The sequence below is a fragment of the Bidens hawaiensis genome, unplaced genomic scaffold (genome assembly GCF_021521415.1).
Source record: "Bidens hawaiensis isolate Kalapana, Puna unplaced genomic scaffold, B.hawaiensis_p1.1 tig00024057_1, whole genome shotgun sequence".
Taxonomy (NCBI): domain Eukaryota; kingdom Viridiplantae; phylum Streptophyta; class Magnoliopsida; order Asterales; family Asteraceae; genus Bidens; species Bidens hawaiensis.
This window is the reverse complement of record NW_027493795.1, coordinates 1-24,700: the sequence shown is the minus strand read 5'-3', so window position 1 is coordinate 24,700 and position 24,700 is coordinate 1. Positions and strand designations below refer to the sequence as shown.

At 40.6% G+C, this 24,700-nt stretch overlaps 1 protein-coding gene and 1 pseudogene across 2 annotated transcripts; one reads left to right on the top strand and one right to left on the bottom strand.

Moving 5' to 3' along the window:
- The first annotated feature begins 4,741 nt into the window (after nt 1–4,741).
- On the top strand, nt 4,742–6,997 carry LOC143568680 (scarecrow-like protein 15 pseudogene; annotated as a pseudogene).
- Nucleotides 6,998–8,406: 1,409 nt separating this feature from the next.
- On the bottom strand, nt 8,407–16,271 carry LOC143568678 (G-box-binding factor 1-like). Of its 2 annotated transcripts, none has more exons than XM_077054769.1 (10): nt 16,039–16,271; nt 10,768–10,864; nt 10,631–10,675; nt 10,470–10,556; nt 10,237–10,382; nt 10,100–10,131; nt 9,879–10,018; nt 9,678–9,758; nt 8,769–8,894; nt 8,407–8,662 (listed from the first exon to the last, which is right to left on the bottom strand). In XM_077054769.1, the coding sequence occupies exons 2-10, from the start codon at nt 10,825–10,827 to the stop codon at nt 8,576–8,578; spliced, it is 804 nt and encodes a 267-aa protein (XP_076910884.1). In that variant the 5' UTR covers nt 10,828–10,864; nt 16,039–16,271; the 3' UTR covers nt 8,407–8,575. The 2 variants fall into 2 exon arrangements, with proteins under 2 accessions (XP_076910884.1, XP_076910883.1); XM_077054768.1 differs by having other exon boundaries at nt 10,768–10,861.
- Between the last annotated feature and the right edge of the window lie 8,429 nt (nt 16,272–24,700).

Sequence of the window (24,700 nt, the reverse complement as noted above, 5' to 3'; positions counted from 1 at the left end):
AAAACTTTATGAACAAAGTTTTGCTAATTAAATAACAGCATTCACGTTGGAATGTCATTCCCATCACTATATTTAGCTAAAAAGACATCTTAATAATTAAAACTTGTTCAGTTTATTTTATTTTATTTTTTAAAAAAAAAAACACTCCAAAAAAAAGAAGGTTATAGAAGATAAAAAGTTACATCGCCTACAAAGTTGTTACATTAATTACTGAAATCATATAATGGACAAAGATCCGATCAATTATACATATGGACCTGATTCAACGACATAGATAATTTTGGATCCATTGGGCTATTCATAACTTTGATAAGTGTTATTATTTTTACTTGAATTGGGCTTGGGCTAATTGAGCAGTTGAAACTCAAGAAAATTGAGGGTTATAATGTTATATAGAGGTGCACAAATCGGGTTTTTTAGATGCCCCGGTTCGGGTATGATCGGGTATTAATAATAATCGGGTCGGGTTCGGGTTGGGTATAGTCTCTAAAAACCATACTCTATGCATCGGGTTCGAGTCGGGTATAGAACCCGTATAAGGTCGAACTAAAAATATGTTGTGGGTTCTAAAATGGTGTACACATAATAGTACATATAGTGTGTGTAAATGTATCGTTAATAAAAATACTTTATTTTTTGCATTCAATCATTTCTTTGTTTTTTTCACTCTTTTCTCAGGGGGGAGGGCTGGTTCTATTTTCCTCATACACACCACCCAATGGTGGTGTGCCACATCACCAGCTCCAAATCTATCACATTTGATGGATTTTAGAAGGGGTGGTGTGGTGTGGTGTGGTGTGATAGGTTTTGGTATAGATACATACATATATATATATAGGTTTTTGTGTGAGTGAGACGAGTGTATTTGGGGTATATATATAGAGAGAGAGAGAAGGAGAGTTCCATCACTCAAACCCACTATACGCGTGATGGCCATCACGCAAAGCTCCTCCATCAAGCTTGACAAGGCAGTGACGGCGGTGTTGAATAACCCACCACGCGTGATGGGTGATCCATCACGTGGTGCCCCGTCCCCCCCCCCCCCCCCCCCTCATGACTCATGTACTGCCCACTTAGTATTAAGCAAAGGGTTGTTCCACCTTCGCATTTTACCCATATTTACTAATTCCATTTTTAAGTTTTTCAGTTTAACTAGTGACATGATCATATGTGTTGGTCAATTTAAAACAAATAAAATTATATCACCTCACTTCAACCTAATTCTACTTATTGTATATATCAACTTTTGTTTTTCTTAAAACGTGAGTTGCTTTGAATATTCTAAAACGCTTCTTGTTATTCGTTAAGATAATTTAATTTAAATAGAGTAGATATACAACTTTTTTAGGTGCGTTGTATGTATAAGGGTATTAGGGTGTAGAGAGTGTGTCACCTTAAACTTAAGAAGTGTACGGAGATTGATGGAGACTATAAATAGAAATTATAAAAAAATAGAAAGGAGGTGACCAATACCCCCCCCCCCCCCCGGTTCATTCGTTTCAAGAACCTGATTATGAAACCCGATTGCCTAACCTAATTTGTTAGGGATGTTTTACTGAGTGTAGCTGATGGATGCCGAGGGTTACCCGAATGAGATGCCCCTACCACCCTAGCTGTTTAAAAAGATAGTCCTCATTCATAATCTCAATCTCTTTTTATTCTTTTGTTTTACTTAAAAACAACTAAAGAAAAGTATATATGTGTTAGTTAAAGGAGATATAATGATGACTTATTTGTGGGGGAAAAATTGCCAATGACTAAGTGATTATTAGTAGAAAAAGGGTAATCATGGCTCTAAAGCCCATGTTTTCTTTCCTTCATGCAAAAAGAAACTTTAAGGCATCTTTCCAACCAAACACATCAACATTATTGGTCACAAAGAACCTTATTGTCACACTAGTGTATAAGAAAATAAAAAAAATAAGTTGCATAATAAATGGCAAAGTTGCTATTTCTTTCACTGATTTCCTATTATAATCTTTTTAAGATCATCTTCCCAATACAAGTTGTGGTTTATAGGATCTCGACGTCTCGTTGGTTAGCGGAGTTTTTAATGGACCTCAATAGATTTTTCGATAACGAATTCTCATGATTATAAAAAAAAGGTTTGGGTGTGTGTTTCTGACTTGTCTTTCTCTACCTCCGTTGAGAATGAAAGATATAAATCATGAAGAATCTCAAAACCATCTTTATATCGCCTTTTGTGATTTACAAGTCTCTTATTTCTTCGTCTTTTTGTCCCTCTCATTTCTTCGTCTTTTCATTCCAGCGAACGCACTTCTAATATTAAATTATGATCTCACATGCTTTCCTTTATTTCGAAACCTTAATTCCTAAGTTTTAGTGTTATGATTTGGAGTATATATTCCTCTATCCTCCACATACCGACTTATTTCTTTTTATTTACTAGATATGACTATATATGACTTGTTAGATTTCTCTCATTAACACTTGATAGTATATCTGCAAATAATAAGTAGAATAAATTACAATGGCCAACCATTTACAATTTGTGATTTATAAGGTTTGTTATTTAATGATGTAAATTCATATGTAGTAGAACTTAATATATTTATACAATCATAACTTAGAGTTGCTTTAAATTACATTTTCATTCATTTATTAAGTTATTAGTGTCTATTTAAAACACTTTTTTTTTGTTACAAGTTTGTTTTCTGAATGATGTACTCACAAGCTGGATTCTCCAAATAGGTTTGAAGTCTAGAGTAGATAAAGCACCTAACAGAGGTACTCGAAAGCGCTGATAAGACACGAAGCAATAGACGTGAAAGACAAGAGGGCTATAATAGGAGAGGGGGGCTCTATGTGAGTTGTCAAGGTATCGATGGAAGGAAGTTAGATTCCGATATAAGAAATATTCTTACATAAACATGGATGGAACCCGAAGGGCTATGATACGAGTGGAGTGAACGTCGCATGAGATCACAAGAAGTGACATGTTCACCACTGTCTCTAAAACACGAGTCTTAACATAGAGAAAATATCAAAGAGGCCCACATACTGACATAATATTCATATACTAGAACTAGTAAACATTTTCAGTACCGAAATTCGTCTCAAACTTCTCAAGAGAGGGGCTAACGGGATAACTTTCTTGTTTTAGGCCTCAAGCCGGACGAATATTGTTTCAAGTACATCGATCGTTGGATATTCACCAACTTCAATAGAGTATGATAACTTATATATGCATCATTGTTTCTAATAAGCATGAAATGTCTAGCAAAACTATGTGATTAAATAAACAGATAGTTAATATATGAGTTTTAATTTCTGTTTGCAAATTATTTAAATGGTAGGTGAATAGTTTATAACAAAATATAAGCATAAGTGGAAGAAAAGAAAACTAATTTTATAAGGTATGATTAACCGAAAAAAACTCGAATCTTGGGATAAAATCTTAAGAATCACACTTTAGAATTTAGACCTCATAATAAAAATAATAGCTCCTTCCACGTGAAATAAAGGCGTTCACACTATAATAAGTTATTAATTATCACATTTTATGAGTGTATTAAAATTCAATATAATTATTGAGGACACTTAAAGTGATGAAATAGAATAATTTTAGGAAATTAATTGCTCACTTTGTTAACAAATTATGTTCTTTGACATTTTCTTACTGAGAACTTGAACCCAACTGCCAACTATCTCGATATCAATAATTTTTAAAACAATTTAAAAGTTTAAACTGTTTTACAAAACAATACATTATGTGTGAATAAAATGACTTACACATGTTCTTGCCTTAATATTGTGACTAACTTGCGATTGTTATGTTGTGCAATGTTATGTCATTTTATATTCTATTTGCCCGCCAACTATTAGTCAAGGCCAAACCTCGTCAGATTAGATTTACATAAAATGGAAATTTTGTAAGAGTATTCACGTTTGATTCTTCATCCTCATCATATAATTTATCAAAACTCGTATTAATCCTAAAATTTTCTTTTCTTCATCCTCTAACAAATTGCAATGTATTTGTTTAATTAAATAATACTTTCTTTATTAAAGTTTTCTCTTTTTTCCACTCTCAAATCATAACCACTTCTTTATTAGATAAGAGAAATAAGGCGGGTAACGGGTGTAATACTTAATTTTAGCCTAACAACTTCAATAGTCGAATTAAGTGCTACCGTGCTAGAGTATTTTAATCTATCAAATGTTTTGGATAACTGGTCTTGGTCTATGGATGGTGTCGATGAAAGATTGTAACTTTAATATCAATAAATCTAGTTGTATTTGAAGAAAAATAAAGTCCCGTCTAAGATTGTTTAGACTCTTAAATCCATTCTAGCTTTTTTTTTATCGAAGAATATGAAATTGGCTTCGGCTTGTCATATTTAATAAGCTGATGGCATTTAAGTTATAAACCGCACTAACAAGTCATGAAGTTTCATCACATCATTTCAACGGTTCACAAAATTTGTTACCAACTAACAACGTTAAATCACCCAAAACACAAGAACAACAATAAAAAGGTGCAAAGGCATGACTAGTTTAAAACCAGCAACGACACATACATTACCATCTCTGCATCACTAAGGACCAAGATATTCATGGACGCCATAGCATCAAAGATGGTCCAACAACTAGCAAAATTGTAACAAAATTACATGTAAATAAAAAGAAAAAAAAAGTGAAAAATTTCACGATCAAGTTTAAAAGGCAATCCAAGAGGTTAGAGGTCAACCCACTTAACTCTAAAAAGGTTCCAACCAAGAGAATCAACAAAAGCCAAAGATAAACTTTCTTCCCACACAAAACCTCTCAAACACAAAGCATTCATGTTCCCACATCTTGTACTATGTTAACCACCACTTGTACCTAAACTAGTTTCACAATCCCCAAAAGCAAAAGCTTATTATTTATGAAGATCTTGAGCAAGAAGCTTCTATGATATGGCTCAATCAATCAATCAATCTTATTACTAAAGATGTATTGTCAATTCAATTGCCCCATTAACCATAGCCTTCTATACCCCACCACCACTATCATTGGTTTACAAAAGCTAATATTTAGAACCTTACAAAACACTCTCTTTACATTACACACAACATATTATTGAAAAACTTAGAACCACACTTTAGCCCTTGTGTTACACTTGAGTAATGAAATTGCCCTTTGCCTCATCCCAAAATAATATCAATAATTCTACTAGCATCAAACATCAACTTACCACTAGTGGTGCAATTGAAACTAGCCGGTTCGAGCCCAAATCGGTACTAGACGTCAGACGCAGTCCGCCTAGTCAGATTACTGGTACCACCACTACTAATAATAACAATATTGTGTTTTCATCAGCGGAAGATCAACTCCCGCTGGAAAACAATAATAATAATAATAATAATAATAACAGTAATAGTAATAGTAATAGTAACAGTAATACTGATCATGGAGTCATGCATCAGTTTGAAGAATGGGATTCACTGATGAAGGAACTCGGGTTACATGACGATTCGAGTAAGTCGGCTTACCCGCTCGATCTACCCGAGCTGCCACCGATTCATACTGAGACGAACAATCCCCCCACGGGTTTATTATTTCGCCCCGAGTTTGAAAACTTGAACCCAAATATGAACGCGCTTGATTTCATGAGTCACGAAAACGACAACAACGGTTATGATTACGTGGACGACTTGATCCGGATAGCCGAGTGCTTCGAAACTCGGTCTATCCAGCTGGCGCAAGTGATACTCACGCGGCTCAACCAGCGGCTTCGCGCGCCCAACGGGAAGCCGCTACAACGAGCCGCGTTTTATTTCAAAGAAGCGCTTCAGTCGCTTCTCACCGGACCGACTCGACCGACTCAGTCGCCATCGGGTTCGGGAATCGTGCACGCGATTAAAGCGTACAAGACGTTTTCGAACGTCTCGCCGATCCCGATGTTTGCGGACTTTACCGCGAACCAGGCGGTGCTCGAAGCCGTGGACTGTGCGATGATTGTCCACGTCATCGATTTCGACATCGGTTACGGCGAGCATTTAGCTTCGCTAATGAAAGAAATTGCGGAAAAGCAGATGTGCGAAAGGTTCATTCGCCCGCGGTGAGAATCACCGCGGTGGTTTCGGACGAGTTCGAACCCGAGTCGAAATTGATCAGAGATAATCTCTGGCAATTCGCGCGTGGTCTTAGATTACGACTCGATATCGAATTCGTCTTGTTTCGAAATTTCGAGTACTTATCGTTTAAATCGATTAAGTTTATCGACGGTGAAAAGACCGCGGTTCTCCTAAATTCGAAGATTTTTCATCGGATAGGCGCGGGTTTTATTAACGATCTGCGGCGAATTTTGCCGCATGTGATCGTGTGCGTTGATGGAGAAGGACTGTTCGGGAGCGAACAGTCTTTCTTTCGTCAGACGGTTATTGACGGTTTAGAATTTTATTCTACGCTTCTCGAGTCGTTGGAGGCCGCGAACGTGGGCGGTGGCGGAGGTGATTGGATGAGGAAGATTGAGATGTTTGTGTTGTTGCCGCGGATTACGGCTGCGGTGGAGGCGTCGGGGCGGCAGGTTCCGTTGTGGCGGGAGGTGTTCGGTAGGCGGGGGTGAGGGCAGTGGCGTTGAGTCAATTCGCAGAGTTTCAAGCCGAGTGTTTGTTGAGGCGGGTGCAAGTAAGGGGGTTCCACGTGGTGAAACGACAAGCGGAGATGGTGTTGTGTTGGCATGATCGTCCGCTTGTGTCCACTTCAGCTTGGAGGTTTTAGGGTCTAGGGTTTACGCCAGGTAGTAGTATAATAATAGTAGTCAAATAGAGGAACACATGAATACTATCACAGGCTGCTATTTTTGGTTTTGTTTTCTGGCATTGTGAAAAATAAGTTAAAACTTGGGATTTAAGGGATGATATTGTGGCGTTGTAATCACCTAAAGAGATATACAAGCACATATTAATGAAATTATCTTGTGTTAATACTTTGTATCAATATTCATCTGTGTACATCCTTTAGACCTTAAACAAAGTTGGCTTTTAGAATGTATGATTGCGCTTCCCCGACCTTTACTGTCACCGAGAGCGGATGTCTATTGAGTTCTACCTGTTAAACAAGGTTATATGGTTGATCCATGTAAACCAAAGGCATCCATGGGAGATAATCTTGTAGAAAATTGATAAATTAGTTTGTGTAAGAAGACTAAATAATTAAGAAAAAAAATATTACATAATAAAACTATGTATGTTTTTCTTTATTAACAAACAAAAAGACACAACATATCTTTCTTTTTATAACCATTAAAAACATATCTAATCTTTTTATTCCTGTTTGATGTTATACAATCATTTTATACAACTTTGTTTACAACTATAATTGCCTTTTTTTTTTCTTCCCTTTCTCTTCATGCATAACTATGCAAACTTTTGTGCACAACCATAAAATATACTTATAAGTTATAACCACTTATTATTCTTTCTACATACCTACTTTTAAATTGAGAGTACAGAGGATGAGATGAAAACAAGAACAGTTCATGAACAAGAAGAGATATCCCACATCAGCACGTGTACTTATGTTTTGTAAGTTCCGAATCACTCACTGTAACGATGAATCTGTCTTTACAAATACATTTGTTAAGTAATATCTTGAGGATAACATGATTGAATCAGCCATGATGGAATAAGAATGATAATCACTGATTGAGTATAATAATTGATCTTTTAGATTGATCTAATTCGGATGATTGCAAAGAATAAGAACAAAAACATTTGAGAGGGATAAAAGGGACAAAAGATTACAAATATTCTTAATTCATCTTGTCCCAAAAGCTTTTTCTCTCAATCTAGACAATAACTAACATACGGCGGTAACACGACATGAGTAGTTATGCATCAAGCGTTGAAACCTCATCGTGTGCCGCTCATATGGTGCCATTAGAATCGTATTATTGGTAGTGGTGAGGTCATGATGTTAAATTTGTGAGAATATTCCTCATTGATTGCCGTTGTGATGGTATCATGCGTGTCCTGTTTTAATAGTAATCAAATAATTTAAGCGGCTTACAAGCAGACTTACTTAGGTTCGAGCTAGGCTTGGAGTTTAAACAAGTCAGCTCAGATTGACTTGAATGAAACCGATATTGAGCAAGGTTTTTTCCAAGCGAGCTTCAAGTCACGAGCTATCTGACAAGTTCTAATATATGTATCACAATTAAGATGGTAGATGAGTTAAATTACTATTGTAGTTTGTATCATAGGTTTCAAGTTTATAATCAAAGCCAAGAAAATTCTTGGAAGAAAATTCGGTACGGTTCGGCCCAACCAGTTCACAACTTCCATTCAACTTGGTCCACGATTTGCTGCTTGTCATTAAACTGGCTGGAGCCGGATAGGTCCGCTGGACTCAATAGAATCATAATTATAGCTAAAGAAAGTGAAATCAAATCAGAAAATACTCATAAGTTTCACAAGTTTCCTATCAGGTGCCACCTCTTTCGTTCGGTTTAGATTCACAACATTTTAGTTTGACCGGTCAATCCTACAGTCAGTTTCTCTTAATACAGACATATATTTATCCTAAATTTGTAGTTTTAGCAACAAAATTGTCTGATCCTGTCACATTCTTAACTCTGACCTTCATCTGCCCGAGATTTACTATGAACATCAACTTCCGACATGGCTTCAGGTTCACGAAACTTACTTAGTTTATCCTGTTCAAGCAACATCAAGATATTCACTATCAACAATTTATGACAAAAATAATAAGAAGAAAGCATTTTATTGGTAAGGGTTGATTTATTTGGAGGTAGCAGAAACCTTTATCGACTCATTTTCGGACTTTAGCTTCTTGCATTCCTCTGAGAGTTTTTGCAGCTCATCTTTTAGCCCCTGATTCTCATTGTTTAGTACATCAACTCTAGCTTGTAACTCTTCACACTCAGCCTGCATATACATTATTAATATACAACTAAATTTAAGAGATCATAACTATGATTAAGTGCATTAGTAGCAAAAAAAGAAACTAAATGTCTGATTCCCTCTAGCATACGTCTCAGGTTCATATCCAGCATCCATATGCTTCTGAAAACCTTTTGGTTGGGGTTAGTTTTGAACTCAAGCCGAACCAACAACCGTACAATTCGGTTTTTTGGTTTTTGAAAACTGTTTGTTTTGGTTTTTTTCAGTTATGGTATTTGAGCTTTAAATTTTTTGGCCAAATGATAGGAACACAATAATGAATTTGGGCTTGAAACTTTGGGTCTAAAATTGTTTGTTAATTAATGATTAATTGATTATTACATTTGGCCCTAAAACTTTTGGGCTACACAAATTATTAATTCTTTATGAGTTACTTAACATTCGAAAATAAAAGTTATAATCCATAAATTCAATGACAAAAGTCGATTTTTTCGGTATTTATGGGTTTGGTTATAAAAGTCTGGTTTGGTTTTTACAAGTTGGTTATTTTGGAACATGTAAAACCGAACCGCAAATTCAGTTTTTGAAAGAACATAAAACAAAAAGTCGGTTTTGGGTTGGTTTCGGTTATTTCGCTTTCATGCTTTTAATTCCTTAAAGGCCACCTACCCAGCGAAGTTGCAGTTTACATGGTCCCATTGGTTAACATGATATTGGTGGGGCCGTGAGTTTTATGGTTATGGGTTCTCACAGTTACTAATAAAAATCAAAATCAAGATAAATTTCTTTTATTCGTTTTATAACTACCTGCTTACGCATTCTCGATCTCCTAGCTGATTCACGATTAGATTGTTTTCTCTTCTGCCTCTTTAGTTCCCGTTCATCCTGCTGTATGTTGCATTACTCAATAAACTTAAACATAGCATTCGTATATATAAAATCATCTAATAACATCTAAAAAAGCCTATATACCTCAGAAAAAAAAAAGCTTTTTAATTTTATACATACCCGTGCCCACGGTCCCACTCCCATTATCGGTGGCGGCACCACTGTTTGAGGTGCACCAGTAGGATTACATTGCATATCTGGAGCAGCATTTCTATCAGTTGCAGGCATATTACCAACAGGATACTCATTCTGCAAATTGGCTGCATAAAATAAATTTATGATTTAATTTCATGAATCAAAAGAGGCAAAAGTAAAAAGTCAAAGGTCAAAGTTTGAATTACCATCTGAAGAACCATCATTCTCACTCTCAGCACTGTTAATATTCAAACTTTACAATCAGAATTACACAATTTAAAAATACACATAATGTGTAAATTAAACTTAAAAAACCCTTTAAATCTTCATGATGCATATTCACCTTTGGGCAGTGGGACCCTCGTTCGCTGAACTTGATGCTACCTTCGGGCAGGTTCCTATATTCGTACCAGGATGAGCAAAAGCTTCTGGCGGAGAATATAGAGTAGGATACGGAACCGGAGCCCCGTATGGTGGCATCATAGGATGCTGAAATTAATTATACATATGCATACATCAGTATAATCATAAATCTTAAAATCTAACAGACAACTAACTGTAAACGATGATGATGACCTGGCCTCCCCACATATATGGATGAGGAGTTGGAGATGCAACAATTGAAGGAAAGAATGGTGGAGGAGCTGCACCACCATAATAAGCCTGACACAAAACGCGTAAACCTCAATAATAATTTAACAAATTTTTAAACAAAATGATTATATCATATTATTCACCTGCATTGAGGTTTGCCAATCAGCATAAGAAGGTGGATTTGCTTCCTGAACATCATGTAGGAGTGTGTGATGATTTGTGACACAATTGAAAAATACGAAAAAGTGTGTATCTTATAGAAATGAAATGTTAACAAAACCTGAGTTAAAGTAGGTTTTGAAGGCTTAGCCGTTGACTTCCCTCCTTCACCAGCTCCCATAGATATCAACTGGTTCAATATATGATATGTGAACCTTCTTTCAATTACAAAAACAAAGTAAGCAAAACAAATATCACAATGTGTGTGCACGGTTCAGTCTGGGTCGGCTTTTTGGCTAAAACAGAAACTTAGAATTTTGAATTTTTGAATACCGTTCGGTTTCGGTTCTTTCACTTTTGCCGTTTGAGCTTGAAAATTTGGACCCGGGAAACTTTTCTTTGTCCCAAAATAATGATTTTGGGCCTAAATCATTTTTTTAATTAGTAACTAATTGATTATTACACAACTGGGCTAAAGTATATTCAAGTTACATAGTTATTAAGGGGTTGTTTGGGATTCCTTATTTTGCCTCGTTATAACTTTTCATTAAGTTAATAAGTTACAACATTGTAACTTATGAAACTTTTCCTCTCACAATATAAGCAATCCCAAACACCTTATTACTTTTCAAAAAGTTAATAAGTTGCTTAAAATAAGCAATCCCAAACACCCTCTAAATTCTTATAAATTACTTGAAGTAAAGTATAAATAATGAAAATCAATAAATTTGATTCCGTTTGGTTTTTTCGGTTGTTGTTAAACACAAAACCAAAACCAGGCCGTTGGCTTTTGTTTCAGTTTGGTTTTTCGCTTTCATGCACAGTTCTGCAATGTCTATTTCTACCAAAATCATACATAATAAGGTTCAAGCCCTAATCATACTCACAACCTATAATTAGTAACTAGTGACTATACATAAGAACAAATTTCCTACCAAATTACTTAACTACAAAACAATTCATCTAAAAAAACTGTTGTGAACAGAGTAACTAATAATTATCAGATCCAGATCAGAATATAATCGTTCACTACAACAGATCATATAATAACATATTGGTATTTATATTATACGCGTAGTAATAAATCCGTTAACAGAAACAGATAAAACCTAAATTAAATAGTTAATAACCTGTTCAGCTGCCGTTAACGGTGATATGATGCTATCGGAGATTGATCAGATTTGATATTTATGTGCGTAGTAATAGATCCGTTAACGGAAATAGATAAAACCTAATTATAATTAACCGGAAATAATAATAATAATAATAATAATAAGCTGCCGTTGAAGCGGTTATACGGAGGAATTGAATTGATATGATGTTAATATAGTCAGATTTGGTTGATTAAGATAAGATATTTATAGATCTTGTAGGGGTATGGTACTAAAACCCGGTTCTACGACCCTAAATCTATTATGTTTGGCTTATTTTATTACATGGACTAATACAATGTTATTGGGCTGAGGGGGTTTTGTGGAGGTAACCCTAACTGGGCTAGGCCCATTAGGGTATCATGATGGTGGCCATAAGGCTCTCTATATAAGGAGGTCTCCACCTCCTTGTTAGAGGGTCATGCTCAATAAGAGCCACCACCACTTTTTGTGTCTGTAAACAAGAGATCTTAGGATTTCTTAGCAGTCACCTCCACACTCCCAAAAAGCCATCGCAGGTCACCAGCCACCGAAGAAGAAGATCAAGACGTGGTTCGTTCATCTCAAAATCCGTGGAAACATCGTCATGGATCAGGTCAGATTTCATTTCGTGTTTCGACATTGGCGCCATCCGTGGGACGGCAACGAACTGCCCTTCGATCTTCATCTCGGCTGTCAGATCTCTCCCAAGAAAAACACAGGTCTGGAAGTTTACAGAAAAAGGCTTCAAAGCTTGTTCTCTTAAAGTTCAAAAAGATCTATAGATCTAAAAAGAGGCTTCCAGATCTGGGCAAGAAGAAACGGCCTGATTCGAATGATCAGATCTCCGTGATCTGTGATGGTTTTAAATCTGCTCCGGGCTTCAGATCTGTCCAGATCTGATTTACAGATCTAGGTCTAGATTACAGACCTGGATTTTAGGTCTAAAGTTGCAGATCTGACTCTAAAATTGCAGATCCAGAAATTACCAGACTTCCGCCGCCATGTACGCACGCCCGTGGATTCTCACTCCGCAGCCGTGCATGTGCCGCCGCGGAAACCACCATCTGGGTTTTGCGCAAGAGACCTCCGCCATGCACGCGCACTCACGAGTCACCACTCTATCGCCGTGCATGCGCGCATCAGGCTACGCGCCAAACTTCAAGGTTGGGAACCCTCCTAATATCCCGTATGGCTACGCGCCAAACTTCAAGGTTGGGAATCCTAATATCCCATATGGCTACGCGCCAAGGTTGGGAATCCTCCTAATATCCCATATGGCTACGCGCCAAGGTTGGGAATCCTCCTAATATCCCATATGGCTACGCGCCAAACTTCAAGGTTGGGAATCCTCATAATATCCCATATGGCTACGCGCCAAACTTCAAGGTTGGGAATCCTCCTAATATCCCATATGGCTACGCGCCAAGGTTGGGAATCCTCATAATATCCCATATGGCTACGCGCCAAGGTTGGGAACCCTCCTAATATCCCATATGGCTACGCGCCAAACTTCAAGGTTGGGAATCCTCGTAATATCCCATATGGCTACGCGCCAAACTTCAAGGTTGGGAATCCTCCTAATATCCCATATGGCTACGCGCCAAGGTTGGGAATCCTCCTAATATCCCATATGGCTACGCGCCAAGGTTGGGAATCCTCCTAATATCCCATATGGCTACGCGCCAAACTTCAAGGTTTTGGAATCCTCATAATATCCCATATGGCTACGCGCCAAACTTAAGGGTTGGGAATCCTCATACCATATGCTCACGCATCACATATGCTCACGCATATTACACATGCTTACGCATCACATGCTCACACATGTCACATTCTACACGCACGCGCACGCAACATCTGCGCGTGGCGCATAACACAAAACCAAAGTCTACGCGCACGCGCATGCAACATCTGCACGTGGCGCGGGACATAAAGTAGCTCGTAAGTCGCCTCACGCGCAGGCTTTTATATTCACACAGCTCATAAGACGCCTCGCGCGCAAGCTGCTGTTATTCTTACAGCCCGTAAGTCGCCTCACGCGCAGGCTTTTATTATTCACACAGCTCATAAGACGCCTCGCGCGCAAGCTGTTGTTATTCTCAGCTCGTAAGTCGCCCCGCGCGCCAGCTTAATTATTATTCTCAAAGCTCATAAGACGCCTCTCGCGCGCAGGCTTTATTATTCTTAGCTCGTAAGACGCCTCACGCGCAGGCTTTATTATGCTACAGCTCGTAAGACGCCTCTCGCGCTCAGGCTTTATTATTCTTAGCTCGTAAGACGCCTCACGCGCAGGCTTTATTATGCTACAGCTCGTCAGACGCCTCTCGCGCGCAGGCTTTATTATTCTTAGCTCGTAAGACGCCTCACGCGCAGGCTTTATTATGCTACAGCTCGTAAGACGCCTCTCGCGCGCAGGCTTTATTATTCTTAGCTCGTAAGACGCCTCACGCGCGGGCTTTATTATGCTACAGCTCGTAAGACGCCTCTCGCGCGCAGGCTTTATTATTCTTAGCTCGGAAGACGCCTCACGCGCAGGCTTTTATTATGCTACAGCTCGTAAGACGCCTCTCGCGCGCAGGCTTTATTATTCTTAGCTCGTAAGACGCCTCACGCGCAGGCTTTATTATGCTACAGCTCGTAAGACGCCTCTCGCGCGCAGGCTTTATTATTCTTAGCTCGTAAGACGCCTCACGCGCAGGCTTTATTATGCTACAGCTCGTAAGATGCCTCTCGCGCGCAGGCTTTATTATTCTTAGCTCGTAAGACGCCTCACGCGCAGGCTTTATTATGCTACAGCTCGTAAGACGCCTCTCGCGCGCAGGCTTTATTATTCTTAGCTCGTAAGACGCCTCACGCGCAGGCTTTATTATGCTACAGCTCGTAAGACGCCTCTCGCGCGCAGGCTTTATTATTCTTAGCTCGTAAGACGCCTCACGCGCAGGCTTTATTATGCTACAGCTCGTAAGACGCCTCTCGCGCGCAGGCTTTATTATTCTTAGCTCGTAAGACGCCTCACGCGCAGGCTTTATTATGCTACAGCTCGTAAGACGCCTCTCGCGCGCAGGCTTTATTATTCTTAGCTCGTAAGACGCCTCACGCGCAGGCTTTATTATGCTACAGCTCGTAAGACGCCCCTCGCGCGCAGGCTTTATTATTCTCAGCTCGTAAGTCGCCCCGCGCGCCAGCTTAATTATTATTCTCAAAGCTCATAAGACGCCTCTCGCGCGCGGGCTTTACTATTCTCATAGCTCGTAAGGCGCCTCACGCGCAGGCTATATCATTCTCAGCTCGTAAGACGCCTCTCGCGCGCAGGCTTTATTATTCTTAGCTCGTAAGTCGCCTCTCGCGCGCAGGCTTTACTATTCTCATAGCTCGTAAGGCGCCTCACGCGCAGGCTATATCATTCTCAGCTCGTAAGACGCCTCTCGCGCGCAGGCTTTATTATTCTTAGCTCGTAAGTCGCCTCTCGCGCGCAGGCATTATTATTCTTAGCTCGTAAGACGCCTCACGCGCAGGCTTTTATTATGCCACAGCTCATAAGACGCCTCGCGCGCAGGCTGTTATTATTCTTATAGCTCGTAAGTCGCCTCACGCGCAAGCTTCATTATTATTATAGCTCGTAAGTCGCCTCGCGCGCAGGCTTTTATTACAACATGTCACCATCATGAAGAAAACCTCTCAAAACTCAAAAGACAATAAAGACAAGGCCAAAGAAAAGGGGAAAAAAACCGCCTCACACCTTATAAAGTCCAGCGCTCCACCTAGACGCTTGCGCGCCCAGGAGCAACGCTGGACTTGGGAGGCTTGTAGGGGTATGGTACTAAAACCCGGTTCTACGACCCTAAATCTATTATGTTTGGCTTATTTTATTACATGGACTAATACAATGTTATTGGGCTGAGGGGGTTTTGTGGAGGTAACCTTAACTGGGCTAGGCCCATTAGGGTATCATGATGGTGGCCATGAGGCTCTCTATATAAGGAGGTCTCCACCTCCTTGTTAGAGGGTCATGCTCAATAAGAGCCACCACCACTTTTTGTGTCTGTAAACAAGAGATCTTAGGATTTCTTAGCAGTCACCTCCACACTCCCAAAAAGCCATCGCAGGTCACCAGCCACCGAAGAAGAAGATCAAGACGTGGTTCGTTCATCTCAAAATCCGTGGAAACATCGTCATGGATCAGGTCAGATTTCATTTCGTGTTTCGACAGATCTGTTAACGGAAATAGATAAAACCTAAAATTAATCGGAGATAATAACCTGTTAAGCTGCCGTTGAAGCGGTTATGTTACCGGAGATTGAACGGAATAGATAATTAGGTCAGTTTTCGTTTGGTAGTTCCGGCGTGAGAAGGTGGTGGTGCGGTGGTCCGGTAGGAAGGTGAGATGGAAAGGATTAGTTAAAGAGATGACACGTAAGGTGGAAATAGCTCCAGGTGTCAAACGAAGAGCGGTTGAACGTGACGAGGCATCGAGTGGTTGGTGATGTGGATACACATGATGGATGGTGTTGGCTTGTTTGTAGCTTTTATATTATTTCGAATTTGTTAAATAATAAAAATAAAGAAGGTTGGTTATTTGAAAAAAATGGATAAAATTTAAGTAAAAAATACAATATATATTTAACTTAATAAGTCTATAATCTAAAATTTACAAATTCAAAAAAATTCTTTATATACAACATTAACAATTGCCAAAATTATTTTAACCAATTATCCGTGGATTGCTATGATGAATCTCAATGGATTTTATCACGGGTTTACCTAAGACTCCGACGGGATGCGATACCATCTGGGTGATCGTTGACCGGTTGACTAAGTCTGCACACTTCTTAGCGATTAAGGAATCAGACAAAATGGAAAGACTGACTCGCGTCTACATGAAGGAAGTAGTGTCTAGACACGGAGTGCTTGTCTCAATCATTTCTGATCGAGATTCTCGTTTCACTTCGCACTTTTGGAAGTCACTGCAAAGCGCGCTAGGCACCCGTCTTGATATGAGCACAGCATACCATCCTCAGACGGATGGGCAAAGTGAACGAACTATTCAGACCTTAGAGGACATGTTGCGTGCATGTGTGTTGGATTTCGGAAAAAGTTGGGAACCTCACTTACCTTTGGTAGAGTTTTCGTATAATAACAGCTACCACGCAAGTATTAAAGCAGCGCCGTTTGAAGCACTGTACGGACGGAAGTGTCGATCACCTCTCTGCTGGGCAGAGGTGGGTGACAGCCAAATCACTGGTCCAGAACTGGTACTCGAAACTTCGGAAAAGATTGTTCAAATCCGAAACCGCATGGCAGCAGCACGAGATCGCCAAAAGAGTTACGCCGACAAGCGCCAAAAGCCTCTCGAATTTCAAGTGAACGACCAAGTATTACTCAAAGTCTCACTTTGGAAAGATCTTGAACTAGATTCCGTAGCGGCGGCGGAGGGGTTTGATGGCGGAGATGACAACTGCAAAAGGGTTTTCAAGATTGCAAATCGTGACCAAAATTATGACAAACTGAAAATTTTTCTTACTTTTTCAGACACTCATCACGACTTGACTCAAATTTTCGGGACGAAAATTCTTTAACATGGGAATGATGTGACAATTGTCAATTTCAGGTTAACTCCGTTAACTCAACTCCGTCAATTCAAACCTAAAGATTTCTGAATCTATAACGCACACCTCATTACATTTAAACTAGGGTTTAAATGACGCTTAACACTTACTACATGTGTAGTCTTTCGGGAATTGCACCGAAACGCAAACGAGTTGACGCAAACGATTGGTGAATAAACGAAAAACGTCAAAACAATAATTATGTGAGAATTATGTGTTAGACTTATTTGTTATGTGATAACATGGTATAAACGTTAACTCAATGTGCTAGAACTAGTAATTTAAGCTAGAAAAGTAACATTTGGAAGTTGAGGGACAAAGTGTAACATGTTATTATAAATAATAACATAAACTAAAACCCTAACACTCTTTCTCTCCCTCCCAAACCCGACGGCATGGTGTTCATGTGTCTTGTTTTGATTGAAAGATGTATTGATTGTTGAATTGATAGCTAGTATTGGTGCTATTGCAAGTTAATTGTTGTGTCTTTGAGTTTGAGATCAAATAAAACCCTAACCATGTGTGTATGGTGTAATTGATATGCATGGATAGTGGTTATAGTGTCTAGAATGTTATATGAATGATTTGTGGTCCATAGATAGTTAATATGTTGAGTTTGGATGCAAACAGTTTCTGGACAGATTGTGTTGTTGATGTTCAATTGACTGTAACGGGGTGTAAATGTGAAAATTGGTTGAGATTATTGATACTACAGTAAACTAGGTTGAGTCTAGTTTCTAAAGAATATAAATTTGCAATTTTTGGACGTGTAAAAGTTAACCTTTATAATTTTACAAAAACGTTGTGCAAAGCTGAGTTGTTAGACCTGCTGTTAGGTTGTTTTGTAAGTGTTATATCTCATGAACTACGAGACCAATTGGATTGGTTCCACTTCTGGAAGTTGACTTGTTGAGTTAGGAACCTAACCCAAGTGGTCTTGCATTTATTGGATTTTTCATTTAACGGAAATTTCAAATAACATTCTGTTGCGCATGAATTTGACTGTTATGAGTTTGCTGTAATGATTTGATTATTGTGAGAAACCTATGCGGAATAAAAATATAATAAAATATTTTCTGGAAACCTAAGACATATATGCTTTTGTGATGATTTTTGGTAAATTAATTGTGATGCTATGATCGGTGGGATAGACTAGTTTTTCAAGTAGAATTCTGTCGTTAAGAAACTAGTTGCTGAATTTTGTGAAAGTTGCATGAAACAACGTGATTGCTAATTAATTGTCGTGTTTTGACCAAATTGCTCTTGAGGGGAATGATTGCTAATTGATTGTCATGATTTGACCAAATTGCCCTCGTGGGGAATAATTGCTAGTTAATTGTTATGTGTTGACCAAATTGCCCTTACGGGGAGTAATTGCTAGTGATGTACATTATGAATACATGACACGTAAATAATTGCTCACACATGTAACGTATCACAAATACACTCCGTTAGTGGATTTTGGTGGTGTGACAGATTGGTATCAGAGCCATTGGTTATAGCGAACTAGAAGCTGCATGCATACTAGACTATAACCGCGACGACCCATTAGTTATAATGATACGCACTGCATATGTTTGTGTAGTCTTTGTTATCTTATCTCTTTACCTTTTTCACTCATACGCGCGCGCATACACGGCTTACCTGTAGGAATGTCGACGCCGCCATCATCATCATCATCCGATCCGATGACTCATGCACATGGGAAGGAACCGCAGTTACCTACCTCATCGCCACCCCGTGTAGTCCCGGAACTCGAAGCTCCCGCACCGAAGAGGTATCGCTTATCCGGAGGCATGTACGAAAACGAAGTTAGCTGGGATTGGTACCCTAATATGATCAGGCGTATGGTCTACCGTGAACAAGTTCCCCCGCTACCTCACCCGAACCACCCTGCTTACCCCAACACCCTACCACCCATAACCGAACCTGTAGAGCGAGTTCTCGCAGCTGTCGTTTCTTGTTTGGAGCGTGATGTGGGTTACATGCGCTATACAAGAGCTAACGTTTCCGGACTGTTAAAAGATGGAACCGAGACTAAGGAGGAAATTTCTCGCATGGCAGCGGCAATGAAGGAAATGCAAGAGGCTAGTGATCAACAGATGAAGATTATGAGAAAGATGCAAGCCGAGATGATAGACTTGCAAGAGCAACTCCAAGTAGCAAGGACCCGAACCGAGATAGCTCTAGAGCGTTGCGATGTCTTACAAATGCAAATTGCTCAGAACGCAGCCGAACCTGAGGCAGAGCCTGAGGCCGAGCCTGAGGCAGAGCCTGAAGAGGAACCTGAAGAAGATCCCGAAGAGGAGCCTGAGGAGGATCCCGAGGAAGATCCCGAGGAGGAACCTGAAGAAGAACCGGAGGAAGAACCGGCTGAGGAGGAGGCACACTCAGAGGTGTCCTCAGATGATGACATCTAGTGATGATGACACCTAGATGGAGGGGTTGTCTCCATCCGAACTATTATTTTCTATGATTTTAAGGATTGATTGGAAATACTTTGTAGCGAATACAATGGTTTTAATCATGAATTATTATTTGGATTAATATATGGTTGTGATGTGATGTTGTTTCTTATTTCTTTCTTACCTATCTTTTTATTACATGCATGGTGTGTTGTATATGAAAGAAAAATTCATGTTTAACATTTTATACTGTGATTCTAGGAAATGGCTGGAAGAAACGCTGGACACGGACGTGGTAACATCAACTTGACTGCAGCAGAACTCCAAACTCTGCTGAACGACCATGCGGCGGCCGCTCTAGCCGCACATGTTCAGAACCAAGCTGGAGGTCCAATTGGAACGTGTACCTTCAAGAATTACCTTGACTGCAAGCCCAGTTCGTTTAAGGGCACTGAGGGAGCTATAGGCTTCCTGCGTTGGGCTGAGAAGGCCGAATCGGCGTTTGAGATGTGTAATTGTCCCCCTGCCAGTAGGGTCAAATTCGCTGCTGGAACACTTGAGGATTCTGCCCTCACATGGTGGAATTCGAACGTACAGATTCTTGGATTGGAACTAGCTAACGCGATGAACTGGGAGGAGTTCAAAAACATGATGCGAGAGGAGTACTGTCCGAGAGAGGAGATTGCCAAGTTGGAGTCAGAATTTTGGTCATTGAAGATAGTGGGTTCAGAAATCGAAGCCTACACTACCCGTTCTCACGAGTTAGCTGTGATGTGTCCGCGGATGGTAGACCCGCCGAGTAAGAGGATTGAAATGTATATTGATGGGTTAGCACCGCAGATTCAGGGCATGGTGACGTCTTCCAGACCAGCCACGATTCAACAAGCGATCCGGTTAGCTCACAAACTGACGGATCAAGCAGTGACCCAAGGTGCGCTACCACCTAAGGGTTCAACCACTAAAGCCCGTGACAACCCGAGCACTGACAACAACAGCAACAGCAACCCGAGCAATGGAAAGAGAAAGTTTGACAATACCAGATCCTCATCCTCGAACCCCCCACAGCAGCAACACTACCGAAAGCCCGAATTCATCCGGAGCTTCAACAATCAGGGTCACAACAACAATAACAACGGTGGCGGGCAGGGTTCGAGCGGATATGCTGGGAAATATCCGAAGTGCAACAGGTGCAACTATCATCATGCTGGCCCGTTGTGACCGTGTCAAGTGTCAGAGATGCGGAAAGATGGGTCACCAAGCAAAGGAATGTAGAGGAGACCTTGCGGCAAAGGGTGCTCCTAAACCACCCATGACAACCAAGGGATGTTTTGAGTGTGGACAAGAGGGACATTTTAAGAAGGACTGCCCTAAGCTGAAACAGAACGACAACAATGGAGGTAATGGAAGTGGCAGTGGTGGTGGAAACAATGGTAAAGGAAGAGCTTTTGTTATTGGGTCGGGTCAAGCCCGCAATGATCCGTACGTGGTGACTGGTAAGTTCCCTGTGAACGATTGTTTTGCTTCTGTATTGTTTGACACTGGAGCTGGTAGGAGCTTTGTGTCGAAAGCCTTTAGCCAACTCTTAGACCTAACTCCAACTCCGTTAGATGCTAAGTTTCCTGTTGAATTAGCTGACGGAAAGACTATAGTAACGACTCATGTACTTGCGGGATGCAAGTTGAAACTGTCAGGTCATGTTTTTGATATCGACCTTATTCCTTTTACGCTTAGTAGCTTCGATGTCGTTGTCGGCATGGACTGGTTATCCGAGAACCGAGCGGAGATTATATGTCACGACAAGATAGTCCACATTACTACCCCTCCGGCGAGATCATTTCGATCCGAGGTGAGAGAAGCGGTATGACCACCAGCGTTATTACCCTCATGAAGGCGTAGAAGTATCTACGAAAGGGTCATCCGGCAATTTTGGCGCAGATTGTTGAGAAACCCGCGGAGGAGAAGCGAATTGAAGATATACCGATTGTGCGATATTTTCCGGAAGTTTTCCCGGAGGATTTGCCTGGACTCCCTCCTATTCGTCAAGTCGAATTCCAAATCGAGTTGACACCCGGTGCAGCACACATAGCACGAGCCCCGTATCGGCTCGCACCGGCGGAGCCTCAGGAACTGTCCACTCAGTTGCAAGATTTGTTGGATAAGGGTTTTATCCGACCTAGCTCATCGCCATGGGGAGCCCCTGTCTTATTTGTCAGAAAGAATGACGGGACTTTCCGCATGTGCATCGACTACCGGGAGTTGAACAAGGTGACGGTCAAGAACCGTTATCCTTTACCCCGAATTGATGATCTGTTTGACCAGCTTCAAGGATCGAGTTACTACTCGAAGATCGATCTGCGATCCGGTTACCACCAACTAAGAGTGCGCGAAGAAGATATCTCAAAGACGGCTTTCAGAACACGGTATGGTCACTACGAGTTTTCGGTTATGCCTTTTGGCTTAACTAACGCACCAACCGTATTTATGGATCTTATGAATCGAGTATGCAAGGCGTACCTCGACAAGTTTGTAATTGTGTTTATTGATGATATCTCGTCTACTCCAAGGACGAAGCTTACCATGAAGAACACTTGAGGATAATTCTGGAATTATTGAAGAAGGAACAACTGTACGCTAAACTCTCTAAATGCGAATTTTGGCTTCGCGAGGTTCACTTTTTAGGACATGTGATCAACGAGAATGGTATCCATGTCGATCCCGGTAAGGTAGAGGCCATCAAAAACTGGGAAGCACCTAAGACTCCGACTGAGGTGCGGCAATTCCTAGGACTGGCCGGCTACTACCGACGTTTCATCGAGGGATTTTCAAAGATTGCTCAACCCCTCACCGCTTTGACTCACAAAGGCACTAAGTACAATTGGAGTGACGCACAAGAATCCGCTTTCCAACTGTTGAAAACCAAACTCTGTAGCGCCCCTATTTTAGCCCTCCCCGAGGGAACAGAGAATTTTGAGGTACATTGTGACGCATCGATACAAGGTCTCGGTTGTGTGCTGATGCAACTCGAGAAGGTTATAGCCTATGCCTCTCGACAACTACGGGTTCACGAGAAGAACTACACGACCTATGATTTGGAACTCAGAGCTGTGGTGTTTGCCCATAAGATATGGAGGCATTACTTGTACGGTACCAAGTTTACCATTTACACCGACCACAAGAGTCTCCAGCATATCTACGATCAGAAGGAGCTGAACATGCGACAGCGTCGTTGGGTCGAGTTGCTTAAAGATTATGATTGTGCCATCAAGTACCACCCTGGCAAGGCCAATGTAGTGGCCGACGCCCTCAGTAGAAAAGAAACCGATAAACCCAGGCGAGTGCGAGCATTGCAACTCACGATTCATGCCAGCTTACCCGATCAGATTCGCGATGCACAACTTGAAGCTTTGAAGGATGATAATCTTCCATCGGAACTCATGCGGGGCATGAACAAGCAACTTGAAACCAGATCGGACGAGGTTCGATATTTTGAGAACCGGATTTGGGTTCCATGGTACGGAGAGTTGAGAACTCTGGTGATGGACGAAGCACACAAGTCCCGATATTCTATCCACCCTGGCTCAGATAAAATGTATCATGACATAAAGGCACTTTACTGGTGGCCAAACATGAAAGCCGACATTGCCACCTACGTGAGCAAATGCTTGACTTGTGCCAGAGTCAAAATAGAATACCAGAAACCATCTGGTCTACTGCAACAACCGGAACTCCCAATGTGGAAATGGGAACACATCTCAATGGATTTTATCACGGGTTTACCTAAGACTCCGACGGGATGCGATACCATCTGGGTGATCGTTGACCGGTTGACTAAGTCTGCACACTTCTTAGCGATTAAGGAATCAGACAAAATGGAAAGACTGACTCGCGTCTACATGAAGGAAGTAGTGTCTAGACACGGAGTGCCTGTCTCAATCATTTCTGATCGAGATTCTCGTTTCACTTCGCACTTTTGGAAGTCACTGCAAAGCGCGCTAGGCACCCGTCTTGATATGAGCACAGCATACCATCCTCAGACGGATGGGCAAAGTGAACGAACTATTCAGACCTTAGAGGACATGTTGCGTGCATGTGTGTTGGATTTCGGAAAAAGTTGGGAACCTCACTTACCTTTGGTAGAGTTTTCGTATAATAACAGCTACCACGCAAGTATTAAAGCAGCGCCGTTTGAAGCACTGTACGGACGGAAGTGTCGATCACCTCTCTGCTGGGCAGAGGTGGGTGACAGCCAAATCACTGGTCCAGAACTGGTACTCGAAACTTCGGAAAAGATTGTTCAAATCCGAAACCGCATGGCAGCAGCACGAGATCGCCAAAAGAGTTACGCCGACAAGCGCCGAAAGCCTCTCGAATTTCAAGTGAACGACCAAGTATTACTCAAAGTCTCACTTTTGAAAGATCTTGAACTAGATTCCGTAGCGGCGGCGGAGGGGTTTGATGGCGGAGATGACAACTGCAAAAGGGTTTTCAAGATTGCAAATCGTGACCAAAATTATGACAAACTGAAAATTTTTCTTACTTTTTCAGACACTCATCACGACTTGACTCAAATTTTCGGGACGAAAATTCTTTAACATGGGAATGATGTGACAATCGTCAATTTCAGGTTAACTCCGTTAACTCAACTCCGTCAATTCAAACCTAAAGATTTCTGAATCTATAACGCACACCTCATTACATTTAAACTAGGGTTTAAATGACGCTTAACACTTACTACATGTGTAGTCTTTCGGGAATTGCACCGAAACGCAAACGAGTTGACGCAAACGATTGGTGAATAAACGAAAAACGTCAAAACAATAATTATGTGAGAATTATGTGTTAGACTTATGTGTTATGTGATAATATGGTATAAACGTTAACTCAATGTGCTAGAACTAGTAATTTAAGCT